Here is a 15,391-nt window from a genome sequence, read left to right on the forward strand (position 1 = left end):
AGATATAGCAGTCATTCTTTGCGTTACTCTTTGTTGGACATGTTTTCGATTGCTACGGAGAATAATTGGAGGGGGGAACAGATTGGCGATGTGACCGAGCTACTTGCGACTTGCTACTTAGCTAACTGTTAACTTATCCAGTATGACTAGAATGCAGCAGTGACCGATTCTGAATCCTGAATGTTGATGTTGTAGTGAGAATGAGAATGGTAGGTAGTAATGAAGTCAGGTGTGATGACATCGTCCAGTGGGCCTCCTCGGCGCCAGTCCCGTGGATTCGTCCTCCGCACGCATCACTTGACCTCCCCTCTTAATCCCCTGGACAACCAGCCTTCTTTCTATTCTTTATTCCAGTCACACCACTCTTCGAATCACTGTATATACCCAGCCATCTTCCATACCTCCCCAGCGTTCACAACCACCCTAGCATACTACTACTCATCCCACCCATCTAAGCTCCAACAAATCTACCCCGCAATGGACCTCAACACTACTACACCTACTACTGCTGCTAGCATCGACGAGACCTCTCTCTCCGCATCTCCCGAACGTCGCAGTTCCCTGGAGAAGCATCTCCAGCGTCGTCCCGACGTGCAGGATCTCAAAGATAGACATATCCTGCTCGATACGAATGTTGCTCCGTACGCTGCCCTGCCCCCTTCCTTCCCATACTTCCATCCATCTATACAATAAGATACCTAACAAAGAGGATAGCTCCCTCCAAGCAACCCGCCAAGAACTTGCCCGCCAACGCACCACAGACGCTTTGAAGAAACATCTTGAACATCGGCCGGAGAGGGAGGAGTTGGTTGAGCGTATTTCCATCACTATATACTATATACTATATATACACCTTTCAGGATATGGGTATGGATATGGCTAACTGATGACGGATGGATGGTAATGATAGGAAACATCCTCCCCACCACCCACGCCGCCCCCGCACTGCAGGCCAATGCCCGTGAGCTCGAGAAACATATGTTGGCTGATCATCTCGACCATAAGATTCAGAATCGGCCGAATCCTGAGGATTTGATTTCGCAGGGCATTTTGACGGAGGATGAGGATCCGAGGTTTCCGGCTGTTTAGACTGCGGTGGTGGTTTGATTGATTGATTGATGATGATGATGATGATGATGGGTAATGGGTGGATGGATATGGTGTTTAGTGTTTTATTTAATTGATTTGGTTTGATTTGAGTGCTTCTGATTTATGATGGTTGTTTCTGAAGATATTGAGTATTTAGTATACTCGTACATGATTGATGAGGTAATGGTCATGCAATGTTTATTTTCATGGTAAGTTAGTTGTTTGATATGCATGTACATCGTACAACATCCATCAACCCGATATTCCTTCTCATCAAGGATGAGTACGAATAAGACTCTCGTAACACACAAGAAAAGATCATCAATACTCATCCTCTCCACCTCCACCACCAACCACCAAATCCGGCCTCCACCCCTTCGGTCTCTCCCTCCCCCTAACCAAAATCCCATACGCCGCGCGTTCCACCTTCTCCACACTCCCCTGCATAACATCCACCTTCTTCCCCATATCCCTCAACATAACACCACGATGTCTGCCCGGAACACTCAACCCCTCAAACCCGCACCTCATCTCCCTCAAATCGACCACAATGCCCTTTTGCTCCTCACCTAGCCCCACACTATCACCTTCAGACGTACTTCCCGCGGACAAACCCGTCACCGCAAACCGCATCATCTCGCCCGTTAAATCAAACAATCCGAGCAGATAATCCTCCTCCGTGACGAGGATCCCCGCAGGAAGATGCTTCCGCACTTCTTCGAGAGTGATTAGGGATTGTGTGGTGAGGTAGTGGTTGAAGGATATGGCTTCGATGAATTCTTGGATCGCCGGGCTGAGTTGGCGCATGTATCGGTGGGTGTTGGGCGCGGGGGTTAGGTCGGGGAGGAGGGAGGTGAAGTGCGTGGTTATTTGTGCGAAGCGCGTGGTGGTTTCTTTGGTTAGGTTGGGGGGGAGGGCGGTGTTGAGGGTTCGGATACTATCATGTTGTTTGTGTTAGTGGTGGTGTTGGTGGGGAGGAGCTGGGGGATTGGGACATACCGCTGCAACGCGAAGATTATCTTCTTGCTGAGGGCGGTGATGTCCCGACTGGCTTTTATTATGCGTTCGCGACGGTCGTGGTGCTCGTCGAGCTCGTCGCGGAAGGTGGTGAATATCGAGATGAATGGGTTGGGTTGTTGCTGCTGCTGTTCGGGTTGCTGGGGTTGGTCTGTGGTAGAGTCCGCCATGGTGGGTGGTTGTGGCTGGGTGCTTGTTAATAGGGTGGTGGTGTTGGGTGATGGTTGTCCGTCCCAGGTGCGTTTTGTTCCGGCCATGGGATGAGGTCAATGTGTGGTGGCAGTGGGGGTGTGTTGGTGGGAGGGTAGAGGGGAGAATTGATGCAACGGAATCAAACTGGGAGAGAAGATGTCATTATTGGCGCGGGGCTTTACTGTTTTGGGGTGATCGAGGTGTTATCTTATCTGATCGGATCAGAGATGAAATGGGGTAGGAGATTCAATATGGTATCATTCTCTCTAGAAATGAATTCATAGTAGAGTTCAATTCAATATTTACTGTAATCATATTGGATAGCTTTTATGGTAGCACTCAAAGAAGCACATCTGGAGTCCATCACGCCCTCTCAACATGCTCCACCCCCAACTTTGCATCCTCCCTCTCCACCCGAACGGCCTCACTCGACGGATAAGCCACCCGATACACCGTATACCAAGGCCGCTGAAACAGACTATCCAGCGCCTCCAGCGACCGCCCAGTTGTATCCTATACACAGTTAGCTCCAATCCAACCCACTTCAGCAAACAGGGTATACTCACCGGCATAGCAAAAAACACATACACCAGCCCAATCACACAAATACAACCAAAGAACAGAAACGCACCCCAGCGATGCGTAGCAGCCAGCAAACAAGGCATAGCCCTCGAACACCCAAAATAGAACGCCCAGTGGAAAGCCATCGAAATAGACACATTCAATGACCGGATCCTAATCGGAAAAATCTCCGATCCGATAAGATACGGAATCCCGAACCACCCAATACTCCACGCCACGGCGTGGATGTAAACAGCCACTATTGCTGCAGTTGAGGCACGCGAGGCACTGGGAGTATTGCTGATTTGGGTTGCGGTCATGTCCTTCGTGGCGCCGAGGTAAGCTCCTATGTACACTAGTGTGACTATTTGTAGGGAGATGCCTGTAATCAGGGATCGACGACGGCCGATGAAGTCAACGATGAACAGCGCAAATGCGAGGGTACTGGCGAATTTGACCACGCCGTAGATTCCTGTCGCTAGGAAGGTGGACTCGTCCCCGGATATGCCCAGGTAGCCGAAGATCGTGGGCGAGTATTGCGTGATGGCGTTGGCTCCGGACCATTGGGACAGGAGGTTTGCCATGAAGATGAGGAAGAAGCGACGTCGGTTTTCGATTGGGATGAGTGTCTCTTTTAGGAGCTCCCATATTGTGGCTTCGCCGACTGATTCGGTTTCTAGGAGGAGTTGGGCGTCCATGCCTGCTAGCTCGGCTACTATTATGGGGTGGTCGAGAGGTAGGTGGCGGAGTTTGACGAGGTTGGTAGCAGCTTCGTGTCGTTTGCCTTTATAGAGTAGCCATCGAGGTGATTCGCAGCAGAGGAAGGATCCAAGCAGCCATATGGTGGCGGGGAGGAGTTGTAAAAGTGTAGGGAGTATCCATTGCTTGTCACCGCCAGGGTAGCTTTTTGTCACGCCGTAGTCGATGAAGAAACCGAATACAACGCCTAGTTGCTGGCAAGCAGCGTGCTGCAGTGTTAGAAGACCTCGGATAGTCTTGGGTGCGATCTAAATCTGTTAGCGAAATGGACATGTTTTCCATGATCTAGAGGTCATACCTCCGAAATATATATAGGCGGCACAATCGTAAGCACGCCCAATCCCAATCCCGCGATAAACCTGGAAGCATACAGCCCTGACAGGTTCCCGTTGCATAGCCCTTGACCGAGGATTCCTGCAATATATATGAGGGTTGAGAGACGAAAAGTCCATCGTCGCCCAAATCGATCGTTGAGTCGAGGGCACTGCACCTACATTAGCATTGCCCAGACCACGAACACAGTTCGAAACCAACATACCCCAAGACAACCAAAAACAGCACCAGCAGTAGTAATAGAGACAATCCATCCTTTCGTATTCGCATAATCATCTTCTGACAAATGATCAATCCCAAACTTTGCCTTAAAATGCGGCTGCGTAACAAGCGATGCAATATTTCCTACCAACAACAGACGATCAATTAGCCCTCTACCCTTTCACGCAGTAAACTCCAGTAAATACCTTCATCAAACCCCTTAGCCACACCAGCAAACGCAAACACACACGTACACATCAACACATAAGCATTGAACATGCCCTTCGGAGCATCCTGAATAGCCTTTCTCGTCTCAGTAATAAGACCCATCTTGACTCGAACCTGAACCTTGAACACTCAACCGCAGTTGACAGATTCCCCAGACCCCAGAAAGCACGGGGTAACCCCGGATTCTTGCGAATTATAAATAAACCCTACTATCTCATCCCCATATTACTAGTGGTATTAGCCCACACCCAATCTAGTACTAACGCCGGGAAATGTCCGACGCGGATCGGACCCAGTCCTGTTGCAAGAAATGGCACTACTACGAGTACTAGTACTAATATATAAGCGAGACATTGCGGGGACCAACACCAACCAGCCACAGCAAACCCTCCTTTACTGATTTCGTTACAATCCAATTAAATCCGACTACTCTCAAAATGAACTTCTACCCAACCCCCCCAACCATCCAAGCCGAAATCTACACCCGCATCCCCTCCCACCTGCGCTGCACAGGCCAACCAACAGAGTGGCGCAGCGGCTCGGCACGCCCAGCATCAGATATCTTTCTCGAGGGGCCAGTCTGTACCGCCAACGGCGATCTCTACATCGTAGATGTTCCCTACGGGAGGGTCCTGAAGATAAACAGGGACAAGAATGTGACGGAATGTATCCGCTACGATGGGGAATCCAATGGGCTTGTTGTTCGAGATGATGGATGTTTAGTGATTGCCGATTATAAGCAGGTGAATACACCCCATCCCACACTCATTCGAAAGAATCGAAATGCTGATAAGTTATGGAATCAGGGAATACTTCTTTTCAACCCCACAATACAAAGACTAACACCCCTCCTGACCCGCCGGAACCTAGAACGCTTCAAAGGTCCCAACGACCTAATCTTCTCCAGCAAGAACGAGATTTACTTCACGGACCAGGGCCAAACGGGGATGACGGACCCGTCTGGGTGCGTGTACCGGCTTTCTCCCGACGGGAAGCTAGATTGTTTGGTGTCGAACGGGATTTCTCCGAACGGGCTGGTGTTATCCCCCGATGAGCGGTTCTTGTATGTTGCTATGACGAGGCAGAATTCTGTGTGGAGGTTGCCGTTGAATGCGGATGGGAGTACGTCGAAGGTAGGGTTATTTTTCCAGTCGTTTGGGTGTGCGGGGCCTGATGGGTTGGCGGTGGATGAGGAGGGGAGTTTGTTTGTATGTCATCCGAGTCTTGGGTGTGTGTTTGTGGTGGATAGGGAGGGGGTGCCGAAGGCGAGGATTGTTACTGCGAAGGATGGAGGGAAGAATTTGACGAATTGTACGTTTGGGGGTGAGGATGGGAGGACGTTGTTTATTACGGATAGTTTGGAGGGCAATGTGCAGGTTGTGAGGTGGCATTGTAGGGGGGTGATTGGGGGGAGGGTTTTGAAGGCTAAAATATGATTTATGTATAGTAGTTGTCATGCAGAGAAATGTAAGTATGTGTCTTCTAGATTGAAATATCACAGACTAGCTAGGTATTGGTGCAAATTGTCAATCGCCGCAGTAGCACTCGCTAATTGTGCCCTCGATGTGGCGACTCCAATGTGCGGTGTACTAATCACATTCAGGTTCTCCCAGAGCTGGCCATATTTTTCAAAGCTGGGCGGCTCCTGTTCGTGGCAGTCTAGCCCGGCACCCCAAAGACGGCCTTCAGACAATGCCCGTGTGAGGTCCTGTTCATTGACAATACCTCCCCGAGCCGCATTGATAAGGATGGCATCAGGCTTCATCATGCAGATCTTGTCGTAGGAAATCATGTCTCGTTTCTCCTTGGTGAGAGGGACATGGACCGAGAGGATATCTGCCCGAGTAATAACTTCATCGATGTTGCTGGCTCTAGTGTGCGGGATATGCGTCCATATGTCCTCCGGCATATAAGCATCGTATGCGATGATGTCGGTCTGAAAGCCACCCCGAAATATCTCGGCAACAGTCCGTCCGATATTTCCCATGCCGATAATCCCGACAGTCTTTTGGTACAACGTCAGCCCGTTACATGTCTCCTTGGGGACTGGCTTTGACATTTGGCGAGTTGTAATGGACCGGATACCACGAGCAACCGACAGAGAAAGGGCAACGACCAGTTCGGCCACATCGCGTGCGTTCGCCCCAGGCGTGTTGAGGATCTTGATGCCTCTTTCTGCGCAGGCATTTTGGTCGATCTTGTCAATTCCTACTCCGTGCTTGCCAATCGCAATGAGATTCGGGCAACTAGCGACATCCTCGGCAGTAAAATAGGAACTTCGAATTAACAAAGCGCGCGCATTCTCTCTCCAATTTTGGAACCCTTCATCTTGAGGCTGGATAATATTGAATAGTGTTTTGGCATGTTCGATTGCCTTGGGAGGGAACGTGTCAAGAAGGTACACCGTTGGCTTATCCGCAACGGTTTGGCGGGAAGACACCAAATCATCGTCCCTGCTGGGCGCCATCTTGGATTGAGACAGAGTAATGATTTGCTGTGAGTTTCTCAAGCCAATCTTGAAATTTTCCTGCCTGCATTGTTGGACATTTACTGCCATGATATATATTCGAGTGGTACGGATTCCGTCCGGCGGGCATTTTCCGAAGGCACTCTGTCCGGCCCGCAAGTCAACGAACTGGGCGACTACTCCGAAACGTACCTTCGATCATCACTCGAAGGGCGTGAGGGACTATTTCCGGTAACTCAATCACCTGCGCCTTTCATGTCAGCTCTGCAGGGCGTCGGATGTAAGTACTTATTGGTCATAAACCATTACTTACCATGTCTGCTGACTCCTGCAAGCACCAGAGCAGTCTGCAAAGTGCTTTAAGTGCCGAGAATCTCTCTCCGAGAAGGGTCAAGAGAGAAGTACATTTGTTGAGAACACTGGCTGCATTCGGGACATCGGAAGATGGCGACATCCTTCCCAGGAAGGTAAGAACCACTCCCGCAGAAAAGATATCGAAAGTATCAACGAATGATCCCGTGAAGCAGTCATCCTCCACCGCCAAATACTCGTTACTGATATATTCACTACATGTGTTTATTATATCTTGCCGGATAGTATGTGTGGTCCCAAAAACCCTGGTTGCGTTTCGCTCAAATCCACTGATTTGCGCCAGGCAGACCATGGACCTACAGGTGAGCTGTCGTATTGTTCTGGAGGAAGTCGGTGGTATATTAGAACCTATCGTTCCTCTAGGTATGTCTCTCCAGTAGGAAAAACTTCCGTAGTGGAAAATTGATTGCTGATGTGAAGAGCCTCGCATATTAGATAGTAGTCGAGCGTGCATCACAACGTACGCCGGAAAGTCGAGCGCGTCTGGTAGACTGATGTCTCCATGAGATGGAAGCTTTGATGATGTTAGCACACGCATCGAACTATTTTCTGAGACGAACCTGAAGCGTAACATCTTCATCTTTAATGCCGAATGGCCGGTCCATTGCGCAGCTAATAGTTCTGCAGGACATTAGGCAATTCCTGTCAATGTCTAAAGGAACACACACCTATCAAGTATGTACAAGTTCCAAATTATGTCTCTTCTCCGATTGAGCTTCTGCTCCGGTATTCCAATGTCGGAAAGCGGCTCTTTATGGAACCTATACGATATGGCCTTCTTCATGGCCAGGCCAATAAGATGCCACGTGGATCCCCCCATCGAGGAGAACATCGAGTAAATGACCAACAATTGCATAGAATGCAACATGTTAAAGTCATCTTTACTGCCTAGGATAGTAGGGAAGCTCTGCATGGCCGTGTTGTGTAAACTGCTGGCGAACAGTTCGATGCCAGATTCGGGAGAAAGCAGCATCCCAATAGCTGTTGCCATATACACGTTGAAATCCCTGAAGGCGGTATATGAAATTGCATGAGACACATGGCTACCATCGAAGAAAGGTCACGATATTCTAGCATCTCACCCTCGTTAATATATGGGCAGAGGGCTTTTGTATGCACAAAGAAACGGCCCATACAATCAGCCACAACTTCTCTGGTAAGTGTAGGGGTCTGTCCCAACATGTTCCTGTACTTTGACTTTTGAGACAAAGAGCATGAAGACTGTGTTGGGTCTTTCCCTGAAATAGCAAGGGAGGCTTTTATCATGTTTCCTATCGCTAGTTCCTGGGGAAACCCACTTGCCTCACCACGGGGCTCTGCCATAGCATTGCGGGACAGAAATTTAATCTCTCCCATGGCCGCCTGCACCGATCTTTCAGTGAGACTGGTTTGCTCCGTCAACGGAGTGTCGTGGGAAGTTTGTGGACTATCATGTGCAGCATCTGTCGGGATATTGGATGGCAGCGATGGTCTCCCATCGCTCGCGTTGGTTGATAAACGAGGTCGTCGGCGCCGAGACTGATCGTCCAGATCTTCCGCCTTTCTTTTAAGCGTCTCAATGTAGCTGATTCATGTCAACATCAGCTCTGAAACAGACCTGACGATAGCGAAGTCAGTGTATCCTTACTCAGGAAGCGCAGCATTGGAAAGTCCACTTGCATCCTCTGCGGTGCCCCCTAACTGGACGCTTCGTGGACAACATTTGGCTTTTGCTTCAATGCAGGCTGTACATCCCGGCAGCAACCTGTCGCACTGATTGCACCACGTTAGTGAGGAAGATTATCTTCGTAGTGGACAGAATCCCCTTTTGCTTCCGTTTCCAGCATCTCTCACAGGCTTGGAGTCTCCGTTGTGCTGTGGGACTCTGAGGCGTAGGACTTGTCCGACGGCTTTCTTCCATGGTTCAATGCCCAGACATGGAACCTCGGAGTACGTGAGATGCCATCACGCTACAAGTGCGAGAAACGTGCGTAGCCCTCGTGGGGTGTGCTTGTCTTGGCTGCGGGGAAGCTGTGCGGCGGAGAATTTTCGAATCCCCACTGCGGGTGGATGGGTTCTGCGGACATTGTCCGATGCGGAAGATGTATCCCTAATGGCAAAGGGAAAGACGTGACCTTGGTACTTGCAGGATTAGCTTCAATGCAAGTTGATAATGTACATGTAGCATGATCTTGCGAAGCAGTGATTCGCACACCGCCTGTAGACCTGTGTTCGCTGAGTTACGGGGAAGGTGCGAGGCAAGGCAGGGCTAAGACATTGGCCCTACCACAGGTAGCCGAGGCTATTCACTTGTCCATATTATTTCCCCACAATTTCGTTCATGAAGCTCTTGGGAGAGGGCATGAAGTAGCAAGACATAGCAAGACTGCAAATCCACTGGCCTGCTCTTGGTGATGAAGGTTGTGTGCTTCAGCAATTACCGGCATTATGGCCAATGGACAGGAGAACAGGCAACTACCACGGTTGCCAGCCTGCCAGTCATGCTACACGAAGAAAGCCAAGGTAATGGTTGAGACACATCCCAATGGTTGAGACACAAACCATGCCGATTCAGGCTATTTATTTGACCATTGGAGGTCAATAGTGTGACAACGCTCGTCCAAAATGCTCGCCATGTATGAGGAGTGGACAAGTTTGTTTGACGGTTAGCCTGAATGGTAGTGAGCCGGTCTCGCGGGAGTAAGTGTCCTCTTTTTAATTCAAAAATAATAATTAATTGGTCGAAGATATATAGATGAGCTAGAACAGAAGGTTCTAAGCCTTCAAACAGGGGTCATTGACATAGAACCCATGATGAATGATACAGAGGAACATTCATCGGCAGACGACAATAGTCCGGGGCCCGCTCCCCATGGCAGCTTAGGTCACCTTGAAACCGCGGATGGATGTACTAATAATATGAGCCTTTCCCCGAACTATACCGAGGGTGCTGGGATTAGGTATTGGTGGATATTCCTTCGGAATCGTGGTCCCTAGGCTGACAGTGACCAACAGCTTTATGAGTCTTCTATTCAACGATCCCCGCTGGAGGGAGCAGAACCAGAAGCTTCTTCAAAATCTATCCAAGAGGGCCACCATTCTAGAGACCTGTGTCCAGCAGAATCCACTGCCATCAGCTGAAGAGGCCTTGGTTGTATTCAACAGTTAGTATGTGTCCCCCTTAATTGCAGACATTATATCCACGCTGACAAATCGCAGCTTGGGAGCATCTCATGTCCAGAACCCCTTCTTGCTGCGTCGATATGTGCAAGATCTATACCAAGCACTCTTCCCCGAAAGTCTGGAAGACCAAAATCCACGTGCCAGTGGCGGTCAAACAACGGAGCACCAACTATTTCGGACATTCATGATACTTGCCATCGGCGCCATCCCACTCTACCGAGCCGGCAAGCACCAGTACCACCCTTACGGCTATTTTCTTTCCGCGTTAAAACACCTCGAAGAAGGCTTTCTCCAGAGAGGCTTGGAGTCCATTCAGGATCTGTTGCTCGTAAGCAGATTTGGCATATATTATCACATTGGTGCGGTGTCCTCGCAATAACAATGTCGTATCCACTACTGACTGCATCTGTAGGTACTTCTATATGGGAACTGATCCAACTTAGTACCAGAATGTGTATTGAGCAGGGTCTACATAAGTGTCGACCTCGAAAAAGCCCAGATGACCATATGCTAGAGGAGCAAATGCGGAGACGGGTATTCTGGCAATGTTATACGCTGGATCGATACACCTCTGTGATGTTGGACCGCCCACCCGCGATAGCCGACAAAGACATCCTGGTCGGGTTTCCGGCCGATGCAGATGACGAGGAGCTCGAGTTGGCCGGGCAGTCTGGTGTATTTGCGGATCTAGATTCCTTCTATCGCATGAGCACAGCACATCTGGATTCTATGCATACAACTGAGACTTCGGTGTTTCTCCTCTGCTTGCGACTACGCAAGATTACCTCAAAGATCCATACAAGATTTCAGCAAAAGGCCAAGGGGAGAGGTGAGCAGGAGATGTCACAAATTGAATTGGCCACAGCCAGCGGAACCATATATTTAGATCTTGACGAGCTACTGAATGAGCTAGAGAGTTGGAGGAACTCTGCGCCTGTCTTCTCCAACCCAAAATGCTTGTATGAGAGGCAGGAGTGGTACGATCTGCTCCTGATGCGAGAGCGATTACTTATTATCCGCAAAGCAATTGATCTCGTGCCTAAACGAAACAATGTGCCTCCCCAAGACCTCCTCAGCATCTGCCTTGAATTTTCCGTGGGGACTATTACTACTTTCTGTGCAATGTTTGACTAGGGGCTTGTGACATACACACGCAGTTACTTCCAGACTCTGTTCACTGCGGGATTATCTGTCATGTTTTGTGTTTCAGTTGTAGAGGACCTTGATTATCAGACCATAAAGAGTGCTTCTGAAGCAGTCAAGAAGGGCGAGAAAACATTGAAGCTGATGGTCCAGGAGCTTCCTGATGCGGTTCACTATGTTGCTCTATATGAAGCATTGCGGGCCGACACCTTGCGCAAAACAAAGAACCAACGACCAGACGCAGTGGATGGCGAGCAACATATCCCATTTGATACCGCTCACCAAAGTGGAAGCATACAATTCCTACTTGATGGTAGTGTGAATACTGAAAATGAACCTCTTGCTCCCGCCATCCAGCACAACCCGTCATGGCCCATTCTGACGCCCGATGCGAGTACGAATGAGGCCCATTTGATACAGTTGCAAGAAGCAGCCATTGAGAACCAACAATTATCATGGGACATATTTGGGGACAACGTCTTCTGGAGTATGAAGGCCGGGATGTTAGGGGAGTACGTGTACGGGTCGTCAGCTGCGGGTCACTTCCTCGACATATAAAAAACAATAAATAACCACAATCAAAAATACAAACAAGCCATCTATCTACACCCTCTCCAACCTCACATTGATATCCTCATACTTCTGACTCAACTGCCTCATCCCCGCCTGCACCATCGCCCCATCCTGCCCACCCAACGACCACGTCGCGTCCAACTTAAACCACATTTCCAAAAGATCCAGTCTCCCCGGAATCCTGCCAATACCCACAGGCTTTCCAGCATCCACACACGCCTTAATAACCCTCTTCACCGCATCCTGATACTCAGCAGTATCATAACCCCCCGGAATCCCCATATCCGAACAAAGATCATTCGAACCCACCAATATCCCATCCACCCCCTCAACAGCCACAATCTCCTCCACAATATCCACCGCTCCAGGCGTCTCAATCATCGGAATCAGCATCGTCTGCTCATTCAACACCGCATTCTGCACCTTTGTAGACACATGCCGGAACCCAAACGCCGGCTGGTTATTTGTGCAGCCGCGCTTTCCCAGGGGAGCGTACTTTCCATGCTGGACTAATTCCTTTACCTCTTCGACGGACTCCACGTGGGGAATTACCACGGCGGAGGCGCCTGCGTCGAGGATGCGACTGATATGGAAGTGCGATTTGGAGGGTGAGCGCACGACGGGCGAGATGCCTGCGCAGTGGCAGGCGAGGATTAGTTGGGATACGGTGCGCATGTCATGCGCGGAGTGCTCCATGTCGATGAAGATGGCGTGGATAGAGGTCGTTTTGCAGAGAAGAGGGAGTTCATTGGTTGTTAGGTATTTGGCTGTTAGGAGTGGGGTTATTTGGCCGGAGAGGATGCGCGTCCTGAAGGGGTTCGAGATGCTGGTGGTTTGGGGGTCGGATTGGGTCATTTTGGTGGTAGTTTGGGATTTGGATGTAGATGGTGATTGACTTAAGATGTGACTGGGAAAATTGTTCTTTGATTGATGAGAATGATCTTGCTGAACTGAGCTTATACTGTTACTTATATATTGATGTTCGTCGCTAAGATCGAGGGCATCTTTCGTTGTCTAATGTAGCAATCCGGAGAATATCCGGCTGCTGGACGATGAGTCTATAGCTTCATCCGGAACTTCTCCTACGGAGCGGAAAATGTCCATTCCCACACGTATGAATAGCCTCATAGCTATAGGTACTTACTCTAGTGCTAAGAAAGGATCAAAATGAGTCATAATAGCAATATACTGAACAGTTAATGTAAAGAAACAGAGTGAGTCATAAGTCAATATACCAAATCATAAAAGTCACACACTCCCTCATCACTGCTATATCCCACACTACCAACCACCCACCCAGACAGCCCTACAACTGCCCATCCCATCCCTCTCACCAACATGCCACTAGCATACCTCCGCCCTACCTAAGTAACAAACCTCCACCCAGACCCATTCCCCTCCACCTCCTCCCTCTCCAGCTCCCTATTCCTCCTGACACACCACCACCTCGTCCCCAAGCAAAGCAATACCGTAAGTCCACACCCCGCAATAATAATCCCCCCTCCAGTCTCATACCTCGGCTCCTGCGACGTGAGGAAGAAATATGGCGTGAACCAGTGAGAGACTGACGACACGCAGTTCGCGATGGCGACGAGCGCGGCTCGTTTTGTGCGCGGGCGCGGGACAACGCTGGTTTCCCAGGATATTTGGATCTGAGTTATTGCTTAGTATGGGTGGTGGGAGGTTTACTTTGAGTGGGTAGAAGATGGTGGGTTAGCTTACGTTTAGGCCGACGAATGGTCCAGTGCAGAGTAAGACGAAGCTAAAGTATCGTGCTCCGATGTTCAAGGTTGAGATCATGATCACTGTTCCGGCAAGGGTGATGAGCATGGGTATCACGATGTGCCAACAGTGCTTGAGAAATCGGCCACAGGACCATGAGAGGATTAGAGTGGCGATGTAGGCTATTACCCATGGCGGGGCTTGGACGAGGTAGGTTTCGACTTCGGAGAAGTTGAGGGTTGCGACGATCTGTAGTCACTATTATTAGCGTTTTGTAGAACATAGCAGTAGAAAGGGGTACACACCGAAGGAAAGAAATCCTTGAACGACTGAGCAATGATAAGCGCAAAATGCATTGCCGAGAACAGCCACGTAAATGGATCCTTAACGGCAAGCCAGACGCCCGTCCAGCGACCACCATCATCATCTTCGTGAATCCCTCCCGTAGATACGAATTGTGTATACTTTGCCATTTCAGCCTCCTCTTCACTGAATCACCGTCGACTAGTATTGTCGGGGAAATTCGGGAGGAACCAGAAGGCGATCAAGGCGACAAGAATACTGACGATCCCTTCTAATAGGATAAACCACTGCCATGCGCGGAGGTGCGCGATGCCGTCCATATTCGTGAGAATGGCTGCAGCAAGAAGTCCAGAAAATACATTGGAGATGATGTTCCCCGCATGCCAGATACCCATCCGTAGTGGGGATTCTTTCTTTGTGTACCAGGATGAAGTCATGAGGGAGACGGCGGGGATGAAGGGGCCTTCTGTGACCCCGACGAGGAACCGGCAGAGACAGAAGCCCCAGGCGGATGTGAGGGCTGGCATGCAGATTGTTACGGCGGACCAGGAGAGCATGATGCAGGGAAAGATTATGCTTGGTTTGCCTTTGGCGATGGAGACGCTTGCTGGGATTTGGGAGATGATGTAGCCCACGTAGAAGAGGGAGATTCCGGCGGACCATTCTGTGTCGGACATGTGGAGGTCGTCTTGCATGCCGGCTAGGCGGGCGTTGGATACGTTGATTCTGTCGAGGTAGCTACGGGGATGTTAGTGCTTAGATTGGCAGTAGCAGTTATAGCAAGCTCACCTCATAAGGAGCATCATTGTCACACATGGCAGAAAGTAGTGGTCCAGCTTCTTTAGAACAGCTTTGTCCAGATGTTCGAGTTCAGTGGGAGACTTCTCCCGCAGAAGAGGAAACTGAGCCAGCGAGTGTTCTGGATGAGAGACATCCTCAAGGTTCTCCACGATAATCTTGGAGTCTCTGTCGTCCAGAGGATATTCGTCGTGTTTCGGTGCCATGGCTCATCGGAGGGGTGTAGTGGAATGGACGAATGCTGTCTGTTACTGTCCATGCTATCTGCGCTTTTATGGGGCTACATGGCCCACCTATCTTCCCCGGATTTACATTCTGGGGTACTTGATCCCCCATGGGGACTCCGCACGCAACGGACATCTCCGACTTGGCAGGTATTATCGGACAGTATCCGTACGCAGCATTGATTGCGGCATGGTGTGCATGATAGGCTCTCATCGCTTCTGAAGCGGAGGGTCTAAGCGGTGGAAA

At 49.8% G+C, this 15,391-nt stretch overlaps 9 protein-coding genes across 9 annotated transcripts; 3 read left to right on the forward strand and 6 right to left on the reverse strand.

Annotated features, from left to right (window-relative positions):
- Window positions 1-477: 477 nt before the first annotated feature.
- Window positions 478-1,364, forward strand: BO87DRAFT_344935 (RPEL repeat-containing protein; the record flags this gene model as incomplete). Its single annotated transcript, XM_025620845.1, has 3 exons — window positions 478-641; window positions 715-815; window positions 911-1,364. The coding sequence occupies 3 exons, from the start codon at window positions 478-480 to the stop codon at window positions 1,087-1,089; spliced, it is 444 nt and encodes a 147-aa protein (XP_025474810.1). The 3' UTR covers window positions 1,090-1,364.
- Window positions 1,365-1,410: 46 nt separating this feature from the next.
- Window positions 1,411-2,276, reverse strand: BO87DRAFT_391073 (translin family protein; the record flags this gene model as incomplete). Its single annotated transcript, XM_025624958.1, has 2 exons — window positions 1,411-2,026; window positions 2,089-2,276. 2 exons carry the CDS (start codon window positions 2,274-2,276, stop codon window positions 1,411-1,413), a joined length of 804 nt encoding a protein of 267 aa, XP_025474811.1.
- Window positions 2,277-2,661: 385 nt separating this feature from the next.
- BO87DRAFT_448716 (sugar transporter) lies at window positions 2,662-4,482 on the reverse strand (the record flags this gene model as incomplete). The annotated part of the gene is made up of 5 exons (XM_025628307.1): window positions 2,662-2,811; window positions 2,865-3,866; window positions 3,917-4,102; window positions 4,157-4,296; window positions 4,359-4,482. The coding sequence occupies 5 exons, from the start codon at window positions 4,480-4,482 to the stop codon at window positions 2,662-2,664; spliced, it is 1,602 nt and encodes a 533-aa protein (XP_025474812.1).
- A 303-nt stretch (window positions 4,483-4,785) lies between these two features.
- Window positions 4,786-5,816, forward strand: BO87DRAFT_410594 (SMP-30/gluconolactonase/LRE family protein; the record flags this gene model as incomplete). Its single annotated transcript, XM_025626344.1, has 2 exons — window positions 4,786-5,123; window positions 5,187-5,816. The coding sequence occupies exons 1-2, from the start codon at window positions 4,818-4,820 to the stop codon at window positions 5,814-5,816; spliced, it is 936 nt and encodes a 311-aa protein (XP_025474813.1). The 5' UTR covers window positions 4,786-4,817.
- Window positions 5,817-5,875: 59 nt separating this feature from the next.
- On the reverse strand, window positions 5,876-6,847 carry BO87DRAFT_430622 (D-3-phosphoglycerate dehydrogenase; the record flags this gene model as incomplete). Its single annotated transcript, XM_025627550.1, has 1 exon — window positions 5,876-6,847. The coding sequence occupies one exon, from the start codon at window positions 6,845-6,847 to the stop codon at window positions 5,876-5,878; it is 972 nt and encodes a 323-aa protein (XP_025474814.1).
- Window positions 6,848-7,007: 160 nt separating this feature from the next.
- Window positions 7,008-9,119, reverse strand: BO87DRAFT_410596 (Zn(II)2Cys6 transcription factor; the record flags this gene model as incomplete). The annotated part of the gene is made up of 7 exons (XM_025626345.1): window positions 7,008-7,097; window positions 7,161-7,733; window positions 7,780-7,840; window positions 7,888-8,226; window positions 8,259-8,783; window positions 8,847-8,963; window positions 9,016-9,119. The coding sequence occupies 7 exons, from the start codon at window positions 9,117-9,119 to the stop codon at window positions 7,008-7,010; spliced, it is 1,809 nt and encodes a 602-aa protein (XP_025474815.1).
- A 762-nt stretch (window positions 9,120-9,881) lies between these two features.
- BO87DRAFT_410597 (fungal specific transcription factor domain-containing protein) lies at window positions 9,882-12,082 on the forward strand (the record flags this gene model as incomplete). The annotated part of the gene is made up of 5 exons (XM_025626346.1): window positions 9,882-10,158; window positions 10,214-10,366; window positions 10,418-10,740; window positions 10,794-11,505; window positions 11,539-12,082. Exons 1-5 carry the CDS (start codon window positions 10,010-10,012, stop codon window positions 12,080-12,082), a joined length of 1,881 nt encoding a protein of 626 aa, XP_025474816.1. The 5' UTR covers window positions 9,882-10,009.
- Window positions 12,083-12,127: 45 nt separating this feature from the next.
- On the reverse strand, window positions 12,128-12,952 carry BO87DRAFT_320062 (HpcH/HpaI aldolase family protein; the record flags this gene model as incomplete). Its single annotated transcript, XM_025619877.1, has 1 exon — window positions 12,128-12,952. The coding sequence occupies one exon, from the start codon at window positions 12,950-12,952 to the stop codon at window positions 12,128-12,130; it is 825 nt and encodes a 274-aa protein (XP_025474817.1).
- Window positions 12,953-13,461: 509 nt separating this feature from the next.
- BO87DRAFT_419730 (vitamin H transporter) lies at window positions 13,462-15,293 on the reverse strand (the record flags this gene model as incomplete). Its single annotated transcript, XM_025626960.1, has 5 exons — window positions 14,912-15,293; window positions 14,354-14,860; window positions 14,125-14,308; window positions 13,820-14,068; window positions 13,462-13,749 (listed from the first exon to the last, which is right to left on the reverse strand). The coding sequence occupies exons 1-5, from the start codon at window positions 15,124-15,126 to the stop codon at window positions 13,462-13,464; spliced, it is 1,443 nt and encodes a 480-aa protein (XP_025474818.1). The 5' UTR covers window positions 15,127-15,293.
- Between the last annotated feature and the right edge of the window lie 98 nt (window positions 15,294-15,391).

Source organism: Aspergillus neoniger, assembly GCF_003184625.1.
Source record: "Aspergillus neoniger CBS 115656 unplaced genomic scaffold BO87scaffold_50, whole genome shotgun sequence".
In the NCBI taxonomy this organism is placed as follows: Eukaryota; Fungi; Ascomycota; class Eurotiomycetes; order Eurotiales; family Aspergillaceae; genus Aspergillus; species Aspergillus neoniger.